Here is a 15,767-nt window from a genome sequence, read left to right as displayed (position 1 = left end):
TATTATTTTATTAATTTTTTTGAACGACACAAACCTCATAAAGAAAGCCATCTGAACCTTTGGATTAATTTATGGTCTTGTAACTCCCTCCCTATTTTATTATTCTACAATAAAACTTGCATACGTTGTGTCAATCGGGACCATAACATTTAATGACCTACGCAAAGTAGGAGTTACAGGTAAACTTGCACAAGTCAGATTTTATACGACTAATACACAAAAGTAAACAAGTACCTCACTTTCTGTGCTGCTTCAACGGAGTACACTGCGCATGCGGTGATGGACCAAGACTTCATTTCCCGTGATCCGATGCACCCGCTAAATCCGGTAGTATCGTTATGAGTGAGATGATTTGCATAGGATTTAAGATTATTTGGGACCAAGAAACTGTTACAATTTAGCCATTTATCTATTTATAAAATATGACTAGTGCAAAGAAATCTAAGTGTTTTTTGGTAGGAAACTGAATGGGATTCAGGTGCTTGTATGATTTAGGCAATCATAGTATTTATAAAGATAAGATTTAAGCGTTTTACTGTATAAGGTACAATCAACTATAAATTAATACTGTAAATAAATCCACAATTTTATTTGTACTTATCTCCACTTAAAACTATTGACTCAAAATATTAGTATTTGTAATCCTACAATCGCCTCAGAATAATGAAAGATTTTCATCGCTATGCATGAAACCGTACCGTAGTGTAAAACTGCTTAAAAAATAAATCTAACATCTTTTTAACTATTTAAGGTTAGGATGAGAAACATGCTGCAGGAATTAAGAAATGAGCTGAAAGCCAAGACAAAGGTTAGCTGCATTGAGCCACAGGACTGCAGTATGGGTGCCTCTTCACTTTGGCAAAGCATCATCCACACCAACTCTGGATTAAATAATGAACCAAACCTGGTTAGAGATGATCAGCACGGAAAACATGTCATCAGAACAATCCCCGAGATCTCAGAGCTGGACACAACTGAAAAAATCTATATAAAACCTCAGAAAATCAATGAGATTGAGGAACTGAGGAATACTCTGTCTTCAATGCTCTGTACACCAGATCAAAATCTTTAAAGGAATTCTGTCAAGCAGAGCTACTGTTGAAAACTCAAGAGCACACATCACAATAATTGCAACTACACAGAAGTAACCGAGTGTACCATCTAACGAATGTTACAGATGCATTTGAACTGGAGGTTTGTAAAAGTGGCTTCAGAATGTTCTGTGGAAAAAATCATTCTGCTCTTTCAATACCCATATTTATAGTCCCATTGTTTAGTGTTTTCCTACTCTTTAGCCCAGGAGCTATCCCTTACCTTTACAGCTGAAGGCTGCTTGATATCAACCGACAGTGAGCTTCCAACATCCTACTGTTCACTTCTGTACCATATGTTCTGGATTCAAACCCCAGAGTCCGTTTTGTATTTCACCATTGAGTTTCAGAAAATTGTTTAAAAAAGTGCAGTCTCCGTGTCTAACAGGTCTGGAATTGTCCAAAGAATTCTAGCCAGTTTATCTGGTTCATTAATCATAATGTAGAGCTGTATATTTTCCCTTAATCCTGCAAACCAAAATACTAAAGGGTAGGTTAACGCTAGCTGGACAACTACAACTCCTTAATGGTACTTTGTGATGATACTTCTGGTGACTGTAACTGTTTCATTCTCAACCCCCTCCCATCAAAACGTTATGCTCTCAGCTACTCATTGCATCTACTTACATACACAAGAAGAAAACCTGTGCACTGGCCTTCAATACAGAAGTTTTGTTATATTGGAATCACCCATACTACATTTTGATTCCATGATGGGAGAACTAAGGTGATATAATCAATTGGCTAAGCTTACAAATGAAATTTTCATAGAACTTTAATCCATTTCTGAACTATTTTAGTAAAGAATACAAAAGTGATAGAATACAAGTTTTTATAGCATAAGTAGAACAATGTTATACTGCAACCTGAAGTAACTAAATACACAGAAATAAAGAACCTTAGACATCTATTGCAAGGTCTGTACTAAATGATTTATATCATTGTATCACTGTACTTTGCAGTTCTCATCTTCTTGAGACATTGCAACCTGTCTCTGCTGCAGTTTTTGTTCTGGAGATTTCTTTGTACTCATTGACCGTCTACCTTTTGGTTCCCGCTTTCCTCCAATAATATCAAAGCTGCTCTTCCTAGTGCTATTTGCTAAGGACAATAGCGGTGAATCAGCTGTAGTTACTGGAATTGATGCAGAAGATGAACATGTAGCTTCAGCTTGATGCTAATGGCGGGGAAAGAGAAAGAAACAAAATTGTGAAAACCAGTGTAATGTACCTCTATTCTGTTTAGCAGTGGCATCCATCAACGTCACGCTTAGTTCCCACATCTCTAATAAATACTTGGTTTGAAGTAAGATAAAGCAGCAAATCACATGAAATATAAGAGAAACAGTTAAGTAAACAAAAGAAACAGCAATTGCATGCAGTACTGAACGGGAGCACATAAACTGGCAAATAACAAGAAAACACTAGTCTGACAATGACTAGCCTCAAGGTTCAGTTTGGCTCTTTTTAAAAAAAAGTAGATTGGAGGCTGGTCCCTGGGATTCATAAAATCCCAACCTGTCTTATAAAGAAACCACAATGGTCAGTTTCATTGTGCATATGCACATAATGGCCGACTTGTGGGTCATCAGGTTAGTCCGGGAATCACAAAGTGTTCATTTTTAGCACTTTAAAAGCTAATTTGGTCAACTTTTAAGTCATCTTTTAAACCCATCAGATCTCTGCCAACATTGCTTTTTGGCCAAAATTCCCGCAGATGATGTAGGTCACTCCCTTCATGATTGTTTGTGTGATATTCCTGTGTATAATTTGGCTGCCACGCTTTAAAATAACCTCCTGATGTAAAAGGTGCTGGATCAAGGATTATTATTGATTACACCTAATTGATATTTACCTGCACTTTTACGCTTCTGCCCTCTGCTGTTGTCTTCACTTTCATAGCAGAAGTTTGCACAACTTGTTTATGTTGCAGTTGGCTCTGGGGAGTTATTTGGGAACAAGCCCTGTTGAGCACTGTTGTCCTGCGCAATACGTAGGGACTCGGTGACACAGAAGGAAAATCTCCAGAACCTGAAATATTAAGATTGGTCATATTATGAATACTGTACCCAATTATACATGTCATCTTATTCTGAATATTTAGTTAACATTCAGCTATGAACTGTAAAATAAATAATGAACATATGGAAAAGTGCTCAAATAAACAATTTATACTGATTAAAATGGCCTCAGTTTTAATGAATCTTACAACTTGGGGCCTGGCAGTCTCTATCAAAGGGAGAAACTTTTAATATTTTTTCAGAAGAATGTTAAAATCAGGTGATTTGTCAATATTCCTAACGGCTGCACTGAGAAATGGGATTTCATCAGTGTTAATAAACGCTTCCATTTAGTCACCCTAAGCATTGTAAAATTAGACTTATTTTGCATTTTTTTTAAAAAATCTCTAAATACATCTCTAAGCTCCAATCAGTATAGATATCAAAAGGCTTCACAATCAACTCTGCTTTAATGTAGACGTTCCCTGCCCACTTAAGACCAAGTCACAGGCCTGAAATTCCTCTGACCTTTGCCTTAAAATGGTAAATTTTATTTTGGAAATTTTATAAATTCAGCCTTAAAATTTAAACCTGTTTTTCTGCAGTTCTTTAAAAAAAAAACTTGCAGAATACTGGCTGCCCAATTAAGAAGGCATTTAAGAATTTTGCAAAACCTTCACAATCTTCCATTTTATGATTATATTCTTAAAGGCTAAGACAAAGAGAACTTTCAAGCTTCGTGTTTCTAAAGCTGAGGTAAAGTTACTTTTTTCTTTTAAAAAAAGCAGTTTCTAAATGCTACCGGGAGTATGAACAGGGAATTGGGTTCTCAAATGTTTTTAAATCTTCAGTAAGACAAAATCTCACAATCATTTACACACTTACAAAATACAATGATTTCAAAGTTTGATTTTGTCATTGAATAAAACTGAACAATACACGTTCACCTAAAAATAGTTAGTGTAAAATCCCATAAAGCGCTTTGAGTTGTCCCCCCGACATAAACGTCACAATATCAAATGCGAGGATTATCATTAACTTGCCTTTCTTAATCACACCTGGAAGGGCCTCTGGTTGATGTACGTGGTCACTGCGTGCAGCTGATTTTGAAGCCCCTGGAGTGTTCCCACTTCTTGTTCTCTTTGACCAAGTTCCTGGTTTCTGCTCGTCAGTCTCCTTCTTGGATTCAGCTCCTCTGTTCCTCTTTATGGGATGTCTCGGTTGACCAGTGGGAGATTTTTCCTGGCTTTTGCTCAAACCCTCTTCAGAAGCAACACAACTGTCATCCAGAGACTTCAGCTGTTGTTTCAACTGACGACTAGATTGACCAGGTAGTTTATTTTCATTGCTTTTACACACAGTTGATTTTGATGGAGGAAGTACATTTTGTTCTGCATTGTTGCTCAGACTTTGGGAACTGGACTGTTGTAAATGACTGCCTAACATCTCAACTCGATTCTTTAACATTTCATTTTCCTCCTCTAGTGTGTGACTGTTTTTGATTAGATTCCAGTATTTCTCTATATTTTCATCAGCTTCGTTTGTTTTTTCCTCCAAGGACTCTCTGAGCTCCTTTAGCTCGGTTCTTAGGTCATCGACCAGCGAATCAGAACCTGTCAATATAAAATTAAGTTGAAATGTTACAATGGAGTTAATGGTGTTTCCAGAAGTTTGAACAACAGACTTATAAACAGTCTACACACTGACATATATTCTCCTATGCACACCTTGCTCACCAGTAAATAGGTCATTACTATTCAGAAACATTTTGTATTGGGCTTCCTAAAGCCTTCCCATCAGTCTATCTGGATTCAGACTTGGGTTTCAGAGATGAAGGATCAAAATACAGTGTATCTTCCCAAGGTAATAAGTATTCAAAAGCCAACGCGTACAAAAGTTCAGAGGAAAGTTACTTTATACAAAAATGGGAATATTACAAGTTGCAAATCTGTCCATGGTCTGTGTCCAGCTCAAATCAATGCTGTGTTTATTTGCTGCTTACTGACCCTGCTTTGGACTCTTCTGTAGCTTGGTAATGAGCTCATCTTGCTGCTCAGTGTATTTTTTCAGGGATTCTTTCTCTTGCTCAAGTTGTTTACAGTTTCTCATCCACAGAAACAATTTATTCTGAGCAGAAGCTTTGTCTTTTTTTAGCTTTGCCATGGTGCTTTGCAATTCATCCACCTATAGAAATAAACAATCATAACATTATCATTCTTTAACAAGTATGTTACAACACATATTTCCATTTAACATTGTAATAATTTATTACAGTAGAAAGAAAACAAAAGACCTCTAATGAAATGAAAATACACATCCAATCCTACAATTAACATATGCGACAATTATTGGTAAATAAGTACATTTCATACAGTCACCCGTGAACAAACATAAGTATTCCTTATAAAATACAGTAGGCCTAACGTTCCTCTTAACTAAAAACAGATAGAAAGCATCTTTAACAATATTTTCTCTTTTTTAAATATTATTCAAAATTGAGTTGTACAGAGTTTATATTCACCAATTGGAAATAACAAATACGATCATTTTTTCCCACCAGGAACATAGACACTTGAATCATATACAGCATGCAATGTGATTTCCAGAACTAGCCTCACTGCACACACACAGCAATCCTGTAAAGCAGTGCCTTCAGCCACTATGCCCCAAAACTCTCTCCCTCAATCCCTCCGCCTTGACCCCTCTTTTCCCGCCTTCAAATCCCACTTAAAGACCTTCCTTTTTACAGTCACCTCGGTGTCAGACTCCGCCACTGTGACACTACTCTTGGTGAAGGGTGTATATAGATACAAGTTGTTGTTGTAGTAGAGCATCTGATGCCACAGAGGAGCACTACAAACTACAACACAAACTTCATTACCTCCACTTCAAGCCATTACCAACACTGACACAGGGAAATGAAAGGTAATGTATAAAAATCTAAACACTGCACCTTTGTCTCACTGAATTGTTTCAACTTGCAGGAAGCTTCTTTTAAAGCGGTATTTAATTCTTCTTTTGTCAACTTCAAATTGCTGATTTCCACATCTTGTGCAGCAAGCTGTTGCTCCATTCCAGTAATTTTTTGCTGGTATGACTGAGCACCAGATTCATGCTAAGAAAGTAAAAGATGGAATTTACAGTAAATTCTCTACATACAAATTTAAAGAAAACATTTAACAGTTTATGTGCATATCAAATGTTCAACGTAGCATTGAATTTGAACAATATTCCAGTTACACAATCATGGCCATAATTTGGAAACTTATCGGGAGCCTATCAATTCTAATGATAAATCTACCATAAATATACACAATCTCTTAATTTAAAGCTTTTTTTACACTTACAGGGTGCTATCACATTGGAAGAATGCTTTCAAGTGCTTTTCCACCGGCTGAGCAGATATCAGAGCTGCGCATGAGAGGGGCGATCAGAAGCTCAATAAAAGGCAGGTCTTCAAGCAGGAAGAGAGAAGGGGTGAGGCAGTGGGAATTTGGGATTTGTCCATCAATAGTGGGTCGGAGGATTGAGCCCAGGAAATGCTACATGCAACCATGCAGGAGCAGAAGCCATTAATTAAGGCATAGTGGACACATTGAGATAGGTAGGAGCAAAATTAGGAAAGTGCAAAGTTTTGGAAGTGAATCAGAGGAGATGTGGTGGAAAAGGATGGAGTGGCAGTGGTCAAAGGCATGGAACACAATGTGAGAGAATTCAAGCGAAGACGAGGAGGCATAGGAAGCTCTGGTTCTTGACAGGGAGAATATTGTCTTAATGGCTTCTTTAAGACTGTTCCTTTCTTTGGATCATTATTTTCTAATTCTTCTAACTTATTTCTTCTTCTGAATTACACTTTTGAGTGTACCTAGTCCATTTCACATAATTGAGACCCGTGGTAAGGTTTGATTCTTGCCCTGGAACAGGATGAGCTATTTGGCAGGGATGATCTGGTAATATTTTAATAATAATAATTATTAATTATTTTACCTGATCCTGGCATTCTTTGAGCACGGTTTGGTGCTCTTCTTGGATGTGTTGTAGTCTCCATTTATGCTCTTCCACTTCCTTCCTCAGCTTTTCAGTGGTTTTCAACTCAGTCTGAAGGCATCCAATTTCCTTTTCAAAATTTATTTTTTCTGACTGGAAGATTTCAATCTGCAACTGTAGAAAGAGGTTATTTTTAACCAGAGGAAACACTTTTTTTAAAAAAAGCTGAAATAGCTGTTTGTTTTGTGTTTTTTTTAAGCCAAACATTACAAGATTGTTTCCCATAATATGTTAATACTTTGGGGTGCAATCTTTCACTTAATTACTTTAAAAATAAACATCTAGAAAAATACAAAACATGTTTAAAAATAGTCCTTGCATTTGACATAGCATCTTTCACATCGGGGAAGATATTTCAACGGCACCTTAAACGGTACCTGGAGAACCTAGACTGCGAGTTTGTAGGACTTGAATCCACAATCTTCCGACTCAGCAGCAACTGCGCCTGGCCAATACTCTGCTTAGAGAACAATATGTTTAGAGAACGAGTTTGTGGGACACTTTCTGTGCGCAATTGGCTGCCGCGTGTCACCCACAAAATACAGTCACTAAAACTTACAGTGTATTCTGTGAAGCGCTTTGAGATGTTCCGAAGACGTGATAAGGCGCTATATCAAATGCAACAATTATTATTTATTATACGTTCAGAAGTAGAAACCATGGAATTTTACCCCTCGGAAATCCAAGGGTGGGAAAACAAATTCTAGTACCCAACTATGAGTCAAAGCTCGAACCTTCTATATAACACAAATGACACTTCCCTTCTTTAACATTTAAATCACTTGTGCCTGTTCGTTGCTAGGTTATTTCTTGAAACACAACTAAACTTTTTTACAAAAGCAATTTCATTTTCTTTCACTGTTTGCATTGAACGCATTGACTTTTCAAACCTTGCATAACCGTGATTTTCTGGTACAAACCTTAAAGCTGTCTACCTGACGTTTGGCGTCTTCTAGTTGTGTTGAAATCACTTTTTTTTCCTCATCAAATTCTTGATGTACCTTCACAATCTTTTCATTGGCTTTGCTCAAATCATTCTCCAGTTTATTATAACTTTCTCTGAATTCAGCTACCTGGAAGATAAAATATCAAGCATAGTTATGAATCTAATATAGGGCAACTTTATTACAATACAGGCTCGGAATCCATAATCTGAACTCCATATTATAACAGGGTGCACTATGTTATTTCCTGTATGCCATCCATGTACAGTCTCTGGATCACCTGGTGGCAAGCCAGTCAACACTCAAAGTGCAGTTGTGCTATAAACTGACCAGAGTCACTCTGGTATATAACAACCACGAACAACAAGAAGAACAATTTGCATTTATATAGCGCCTTTCATGTCAGGAGGATGCGAGTTAAAAGTTAGATAAATTAATTAATTGTATGTTCCAGCAATTTAATCATCACAATTATTTTATCTAACTATTGGTAACTTCGACATTTAGATATAAATAGGAAAAATAAAAAAGAAATCTACTCTAAGCACTTCTTAAATCAATTGTTTCTTAATGACTTGAGGCAGCATCTTTAAAAATAAAAACACTACGATCATAAATCAGAACATTAACCTCTAAGAAAGCTTTTTTTAAACAAGGGCGCATAACACAAAATAGACCTACAATCTCGAAGTTCCATTTACTTCAAACGATAGTAAACAAATTTGCAGATTTAAAATTCTTTAGAAGAGATCTTTACAGTAATTTTACAAGAACAAGGGACGCAATTCTTTTGCTGAACAGAAGAATCATACAAGCAAAAGAACTAATTAACTTTAATGGTTTTGCTTAATTATATTTGTTCTACTACAAAATGCAGTTGTTACACTTTAAAGAGAACCCTGTGAAGCATTTTGAGCTGTCCCCCCGGACAGCCTGAAAGGCACTATATCAAATGCAAGGATTATTATTATACCTGATTTTGAAGAGCAGAACTTTGGGATCTTGCAATCTCTAGCTCATTTTTTAGTCGCTTCTCAGAATTTTCCAAAGTTTCTAATGTGACTTGTATTATTTCATTCTTTGCCGCCAGATCTTGTTTGCTTTGCTGGGCTTCAGTTAGAGCTACCTGCAGGTTGTTTTTCTTCTCGTCAAAGTTCGCCTTTTCATCCTGCAGATTAGACATCTCCTTTGAGACTTCCTGCTTCCACTGTTCCAGATCTATGACCTGTTGTTGAAGCCTGCCCTTTTCTTGTATGTGTTCACCCAGTTGCTGTTGAACTACTTTAAGATCTTTATTTAGGGTCATGTCCACAGATCGCAATTCCTCATTTAACCTTTCAGCTTCTTGAAGCTGTTGAATGAGTTGAGCCTTTTCACGTTCCAAACAAGAAGTGTGATCAAGCCAGTCTTCTTCTTTTACTCTTAGCTTTTCCAGCTCTCCATTGCAAACATCAATCTGCTTGTTTAAATGGCTGATTTTTGACTGTAACTCACCGACAGAATTTTCATACGTTTTTGCCATTTTGTTTCTTTCAATTTCATCTGTTTCTGAAAAATGAATTTCTAATTCCTCCAACTTTTCCTGGTTTTGCTGCAGTTGCTTTTTCAGATCTTCTTTTTCAGAAGAGATGGTATTGAGTTCCATGCTTAATGTAGCTAGCTTTTCAGTGATGGTTTTATTTTCCTCTTCTAATACCTCTGACTGCTCCTTGGCAGTTTCAGCTTGCAACACCATATCCTCAAGATTCTCCTCAGCAACCTGAAGCTCCCGTTCAAGTGTCTCAATCCTGTCTTGAAGTGAGTCTGCTTTTCGGTCACTTGCTTTGAGTTTTTCAGCTACAAATTGGCTTTTTTTCTGATCTGCTTCAATTCGTACCTTAAGTTTCTCAATGGCGTGCCGCATTTCAGCTACTTCGGCCTGAGTGGAGTTTAGCCTTGTTGCAATTTCACCTTTCTCCAGCATAGAGGACTCCAGCAATTTGACTAATTCCAACTTTTCAAGCTTTATCATGTCCAGCTTACTTTGCACAGCTTCAATTTCTGTCACTAGTGTTGCATTCCCTTCCGTTAATTGCTTCAGTTGCTCCTTGTTTCGGGTTGTGTCTGACATGGTATTCTCCTCAAGATTTTGCAATTGGTGCATCAAGTCTTTCTTTTCTCTTGAAATCTTCTCCATTTGTTCAGTAGCACTTTGAAGCTGCTCAGTTAGTTTTTTTGTATCTGCTTCGAGCACCCTATTTGTGTTAGTAGAATAGATTTTATCTGCTTCGAGCTCTTGCACTTTAACTTTTAGGCTTTGATTAGTTTTCTCCAGTTCATCATTTACTTCAGCTAAGGTGTTAAGCTCCCAACTAATCCTTGTGTTCTTTGTTTTGAGGTCAGTCAGTATTTCCTCCTGGTCTGTGGTGATCTTTTGATTGGATTCCACTTCTTTTTCCAAAGTATCCTTCCTGATCTGCATTTTATCAAGATCAACTTCCATCTCGAGGATATGTTTTTCTAAATTAGCTTTATCTGACTTTGCTCGTTTCAATGCATTTTCAAGTTCAAGGACTTTTTCGTTCCAGCTTTCTTTGGCCATCTCCAGGCTCTCCAACATCTTGGTCACATCAGACAATTTAACCTTGTCCACCTGCTGCTGTAGTGTATTATTGCTGAGTTCGTCCTCCAAATCTTTTATTTTCTCAGAAAGATTCTGATTTTCAACAACAGATGAATTCAGTTCATTACATAAACAGTGTTTCTCCTCTTCTAACAGCATTACCTTCTTTTCTAATTCGTTGCAAGCAGTAGTTCTGGAGACCAGTTGTTTTTGTTGAGTATCCAAACTTGAACGGAAACTCTCTATTTCACTGAGCATCTCGTTGACCATTTTACCAGATTCTTGCTCAAACTGCGTTTGAGAAACATCACCAACTTGGGTTGGTGAATGTTCCACTTGGTCACAAAGGCTCTCGTGACTATCAAACTGTATTTGATCAATTGTGCATTTTTGTTCCCAGTGACTTTCTTCTAATTCAACTTTAAGATTGTTGCTTGTTCTGTCAATCTCTTGGTCAAGACTTATGGTAGAATCATTGCAAAACACAGGAGTTTCTTCTATTGCTATACAAGTCTGCAAATTAGATTTTCGGCGGTGGTATACTTTGCTTTCAGGGGACAGAATGTTGCAGTTAAATTGCAATTGACCCGAAATCCTGGTTAATTCTCTTTGTTGCCTCTGCTCCTTTGAATCTGGTTGCTAAGTGAAAAACAAAAGTAGCTTTGATTTAAAATCCCTCACATGCGAGATAGGCTTACTTGCAATACATATTAGAATTGATTTCTGAACACAAATGTGGCATCCTATGGAAACCTTCATGTAAAGTTCAGCAAAATGGATTCTTAGATGTTCAGATGTACCACATAGTATAACTATGGTAAGGCAAAACAGTTTGAATGACATTAAATATCCTAGTTTGATACCAAGAAAAATAAATACGTAGGAGCTGGCATTCTTTGCTACTCAGCTTCTACCCCCAGTCTGGGTGTTCAGCCAGCAGTGTTAAGTGTTGTGTGTGTTTGTGGAGGGATGTGTGTGTGGTGTGTGTGGGGTGGGGGAAAGGAGTGTGGGTGGGTGGGTGTGGTATTTAAGCGCTCTGGGATGCTATATAAATGCAAGTTGTTGAAAATGAATACATTTCTATTAAATCCCATATTTTTGTGATATCAAAAGGTGATTTGAACCCTATACGAAAATATTGATCTTACTCTGTACCAATTCTACAATAGTTTAGTTGCCGCAGCACTTTTGCATTATAGCATTACTCACCTTTTGTGGTGTGTCATCTGCATCAAGATCACTGTCACACAATGACTGAGAGCAGAGGTTGAGGGAATGGAGCTGAATCCTTGCACTCTCCAGCCCTTTCAATAGCAGTTGGGTCTGTTGCTTTTCCACCGCTAACTTGCATTCCATCTCAGTTGTTAGATTGGATAACTTCAGCTGCCATTCCTCAATTTCAGATGAATATTGTTGTTTCAGAGAGTCAAGTTCTGCCCGAGTGGAGTTTAGCTTTGCCTCAACTTCACCTTTTTGCAACATAGAGGACTCCAGCAATTTGACTAATTCCAACTTTTCAAGCTTTATCATGTCCAGCTTACTTTGCGTGGCTTCAATTTCTGTCACCAGTGTTGCATTTCTTTCCTTTAATTGATTGAGTTCTAGTATTTCCTTTTCCCTCAGCTGATGTTCCTCTTCTGCTTTGATTTGGCTTTCAGTGAACTGACTTTGCGTATTTTCCAACGAACTAAGGAGAACGACTTCCTGCTCTTTGCTTTCTTTAAGTTCACTCTTCAGATCTTCAATGGTTAGGCTTTGTAGAGCTACTTGTTTCATTAAAGATTCTTTGTGATTCTTGTTTTCACTAAACTTCAAGTGCATACCTTCGAGCTCCGAATGTACTTCACTCAGATTTTTCTGCAAAAGTTCTCTTTGCTCTTCCCCTTGTTGAATTGTTGTCTCCATGTTGTTCAAAGCTGTTTGCATCTGTACTTTGACTCCTGCTGGACAGAGTCCAATTTAGATTCCAAATCACTGTTTCGAGTTATTGAATTACTGAGCTCAGACTGACACAGAAACAACTTATCCTTAAGCTCTAGTATTTCTGCAACTTTCAGGCATTCCTCCTCTGCTTTCAGTTTATATTTTGTCTGGCTTTCATTGCATTGATGTTGCAAATTTTCCAACGAACGCACAAGAACGAACTCCTGCTCTTTTCTTTTTTCAAGATCACTCCTCAGTTTCTCAATAGCTTGCTCTTGTACAGCTATCTGGTCCACCAAAGATTCTTCTCTGTTCACACTTGCACTAAATTTCAAACACATGGCTTCCATCTCTGCTTGAACTGCACTCAAGTCTTTCTGTAAAAGAGCTCTTTGCTCCTCACTGCACTGACATTTGTTCTGAATATTATTTAAATCAGCTTGCATTTTTTCTGTTTGCAAACCATGAGATTCTAAAGAACCCTCTAGCTCCTCTAAGTCCATCTGTAGAAGCTGAAGTTGGACTTGACGTTTCTGAAGTTCGGTTTCTTTTTCTTCAATTACACTGTTCAATCGGTTTAAAGAAAGATTCTTCTCCGCAATTAACTCACTGCTTTTTACATCTTCAGAATGAGCTATGTTCAAGTCATATTCGAGTCTTTTCATTTTAGCTGTAAAAGCAATTTCATTCTCAGTTTGTGCTGCTCTTAAACCCTTCAGTTCATTTACTTGTTCTGTTACCAAATGTTCTAGGTGCTTTTTTTCCTGGAACAGTTTATTGTAATCTTCTTGCAATTTACTTTTTGCCGCATTGGATGTATTAAGTTCCTTTTTCATGTCATTTACTTTACTTTTCTCCTCTAAATTAATTGCCTCTGTATTCTTTATATCTGACTGCAAGTTCTCTAATTTCTCAATCATTCCTTTGATCTTTTCGTCATAGGCTGAAATGTTGGCAGTATATTCGGCACAATCCTTCTGATATTTGCTTTCCAGTTCTTCCATCTCCACATTTTTATTCAACAATTCCTTTGATTGCTCACACACCTGTACTTCTAAGGAATCTTTGTTTTCTTCCAAAGCACTACATTTTTGTCGGAGGCCTCTTACTTCTCCTTCACACTCGGTATATTGTTCTAGTAATCCATGTTCTTTGGCTTCAACCTCACTCATCTTTTCTAACAATTGCTTGATTTCATTGTCTTTAAGTTCTGCTGTGTTTTCCAACATTTTATTTTTTTCTTCCACCTCGGATTTTTGCTGATCCAATGCTACACATCGTTTTTTAAGCTCCTTAAGTAGATTCTCTGTCACCTTAGTCTCTTCGTGCTTTGTAGTGAGTTCCAGCAATTTTGCTTCGTTTACTTTCATTGCATCTTCAAAACTAGAATTTTTTTCATTTAATTCCATATTTTTCCGTGTCAAAATATTAATAGTGTCTTTCAATTTCTGACTTTCCTCCAAAACCTTTTCAAGTTCTTTTACCTTTAGGTGAATTAACTCTACTTTTTCTTCATTGAACTTCTCAGACTGAAGATGAGCTTCTTCCAGCTTTATTTCCAGCTCTTCTATAGTTTCCTGTAAGCATTTTGAATCACTTATCTTTATCTCAAGCTCTTCTGCAAACTTTTGAATGGATTTATCTTTATCGTTGAAAGTTGCTTCCAATGCTTCAGCGTGTTGCTGCTGTGCAGAGCAAGCCAAGTCTAGTTGCTTGATTTCCTGGTTCATTTCAGCTTGCTTTATTTCTGCCTCCTTTACCTTTTCGTCCAATTCTCCTTTGAGTTTCAACAGTGCTTCGCACTGGTTCTGCAGCTGGGAGCCAAGATGCTTCTGAAGCTTCAAAGAGGATTCTAATGAGACAATCTGATCTTTTAAAAAGGAAGTGTTGTGTTGATACTTTTCCAGCAATAATTTTAAACTTTCAACCTCATCAGCTTTCTCAAGAGAATTACTTTCATGCTCATCTATCAAACTTGCCTTCTCTGCCTCAACATTCGTGAGACGCTGTTCAAGATTATGGATTGTCTGTGAAAAACTGTCTCGTAAATTTAAAATTTCAGTCTCTTTCAGTTCAATTAAGGAATCTTTTGATTTCGCCAAGTTATTTGCATCTTCATATTCAGCAATCAATGCCTCTCGAGACTCTTCTAATGTCTCAACTTCCTTGGTTTGGTGCTGAAGGTTTTTCTCCAGCTCAACTATCAGTGATGTAAGTTGTGAGATGTTCAATCTCAGGTTTTCTACATCTTTACTATGTTTTTGTTCCTCTTGGACTGTTCTCTTTGTTAATTCTTCAAGGGCCTGCTTTTGGGTTTCCAACTCAACTGCTTTGCTGTTTAGCAAATTATTTAGATCATCAGTCTGCCTTTGCAAATTCTCTCTCTCATCTTCAAGTAGCTTTTGCTTGACAGACTGCTCTTTACGTATGTTCTGATCAACCTCTATAGTCTGCTCCAGTTCCTTACTTTTCCTCTGAGAAACGTAAAGATTCTGCTCCAGCTCTTCAATTTTGTTAACGAGCCCCTGCTTTTCTTGTTTAAAATTATCCACAAAACATACATTTTCTGTCTTCCATTCACCCAGAGAGTCATATTCCTCCTTTAGTTCCTGAAACTCCTCCTCCTTCAAATGCAAAGCTTTTTGCAGTTCTTCCATTTTGGTTTCCTTTGCTCCGATTTGAACATTCAGTTGTTCTTTACTTTTCTCGCTTTCTTTCAGAGTTTTCAGAACAGAGTCTCGTTCCAGTTTCAACGCAGACACAGTTTGGTTAAGGTTGTCAATATTTATAGATATTGACCGGCTCTGTTCATCTAGTTTCTCCCGAAGAGCTTTTAGCTCAGCTTCCTGGGCATTGGTCTTATCTGGAGAGTTGGGAACGATGATAAAAGACATTTCAATAACAAATATTATTGTTGTTAAAATATTCCAAGGTCGCTCATTAAACCAAAATATGCAGCAAGAGTGGACGGATATCAAATGTGATTCTCTCCACCAGAACAGCCATGAAATAAATGATCAATTTAACTTGGCAAGGAAATACGGAGTAACTTCCTTCTCTTTTCAATACTGCCATGGGATCTTTAACATCCAGACAGATAAAGCCTTGGTTTAACGTCTCACCTTAAAGACAGAACCTCTGACAATGCAGCGCTCTTATTA

The 15,767-nt window shown here is 37.4% G+C and overlaps 2 protein-coding genes across 4 annotated transcripts in view; one reads left to right on the top strand and one right to left on the bottom strand.

Moving 5' to 3' along the window:
- The window catches only part of LOC103186167 (spermatogenesis-associated protein 7), a 46,705-nt gene extending 44,830 nt beyond the window's left edge, over positions 1-1,875 (top strand). For all 3 annotated transcript variants that reach the window (XM_007905029.2, XM_007905030.2, XM_042332708.1), the window contains one exon: positions 752-1,875. In XM_007905029.2, the coding sequence (XP_007903220.2) occupies positions 752-1,072 (321 nt within the window). In that variant the 3' untranslated portion in view covers positions 1,073-1,875. The remainder of the gene's footprint in view (positions 1-751) is intronic.
- Positions 1,876-1,882: 7 nt separating this feature from the next.
- The window catches only part of LOC103186168 (centromere protein F), a 30,446-nt gene continuing 16,561 nt past the window's right edge, over positions 1,883-15,767 (bottom strand). The window contains 10 exon segments of the mRNA XM_007905031.2: positions 1,883-2,268; positions 2,946-3,121; positions 4,134-4,703; positions 5,097-5,274; positions 6,044-6,205; positions 7,078-7,251; positions 8,058-8,210; positions 9,055-11,322; positions 11,893-12,603; positions 12,606-15,469. Of these exon segments, the coding sequence (XP_007903222.2) occupies positions 2,038-2,268; positions 2,946-3,121; positions 4,134-4,703; positions 5,097-5,274; positions 6,044-6,205; positions 7,078-7,251; positions 8,058-8,210; positions 9,055-11,322; positions 11,893-12,603; positions 12,606-15,469 (7,487 nt within the window). The 3' untranslated portion in view covers positions 1,883-2,037.

Source organism: Callorhinchus milii, unplaced genomic scaffold, assembly GCF_018977255.1.
Source record: "Callorhinchus milii isolate IMCB2004 unplaced genomic scaffold, IMCB_Cmil_1.0 Scaffold3, whole genome shotgun sequence".
In the NCBI taxonomy this organism is placed as follows: domain Eukaryota; kingdom Metazoa; phylum Chordata; class Chondrichthyes; order Chimaeriformes; family Callorhinchidae; genus Callorhinchus; species Callorhinchus milii.
Note: the sequence above shows the minus strand (reverse complement) of the source record. Positions and strands in the feature narration are given on the sequence as shown.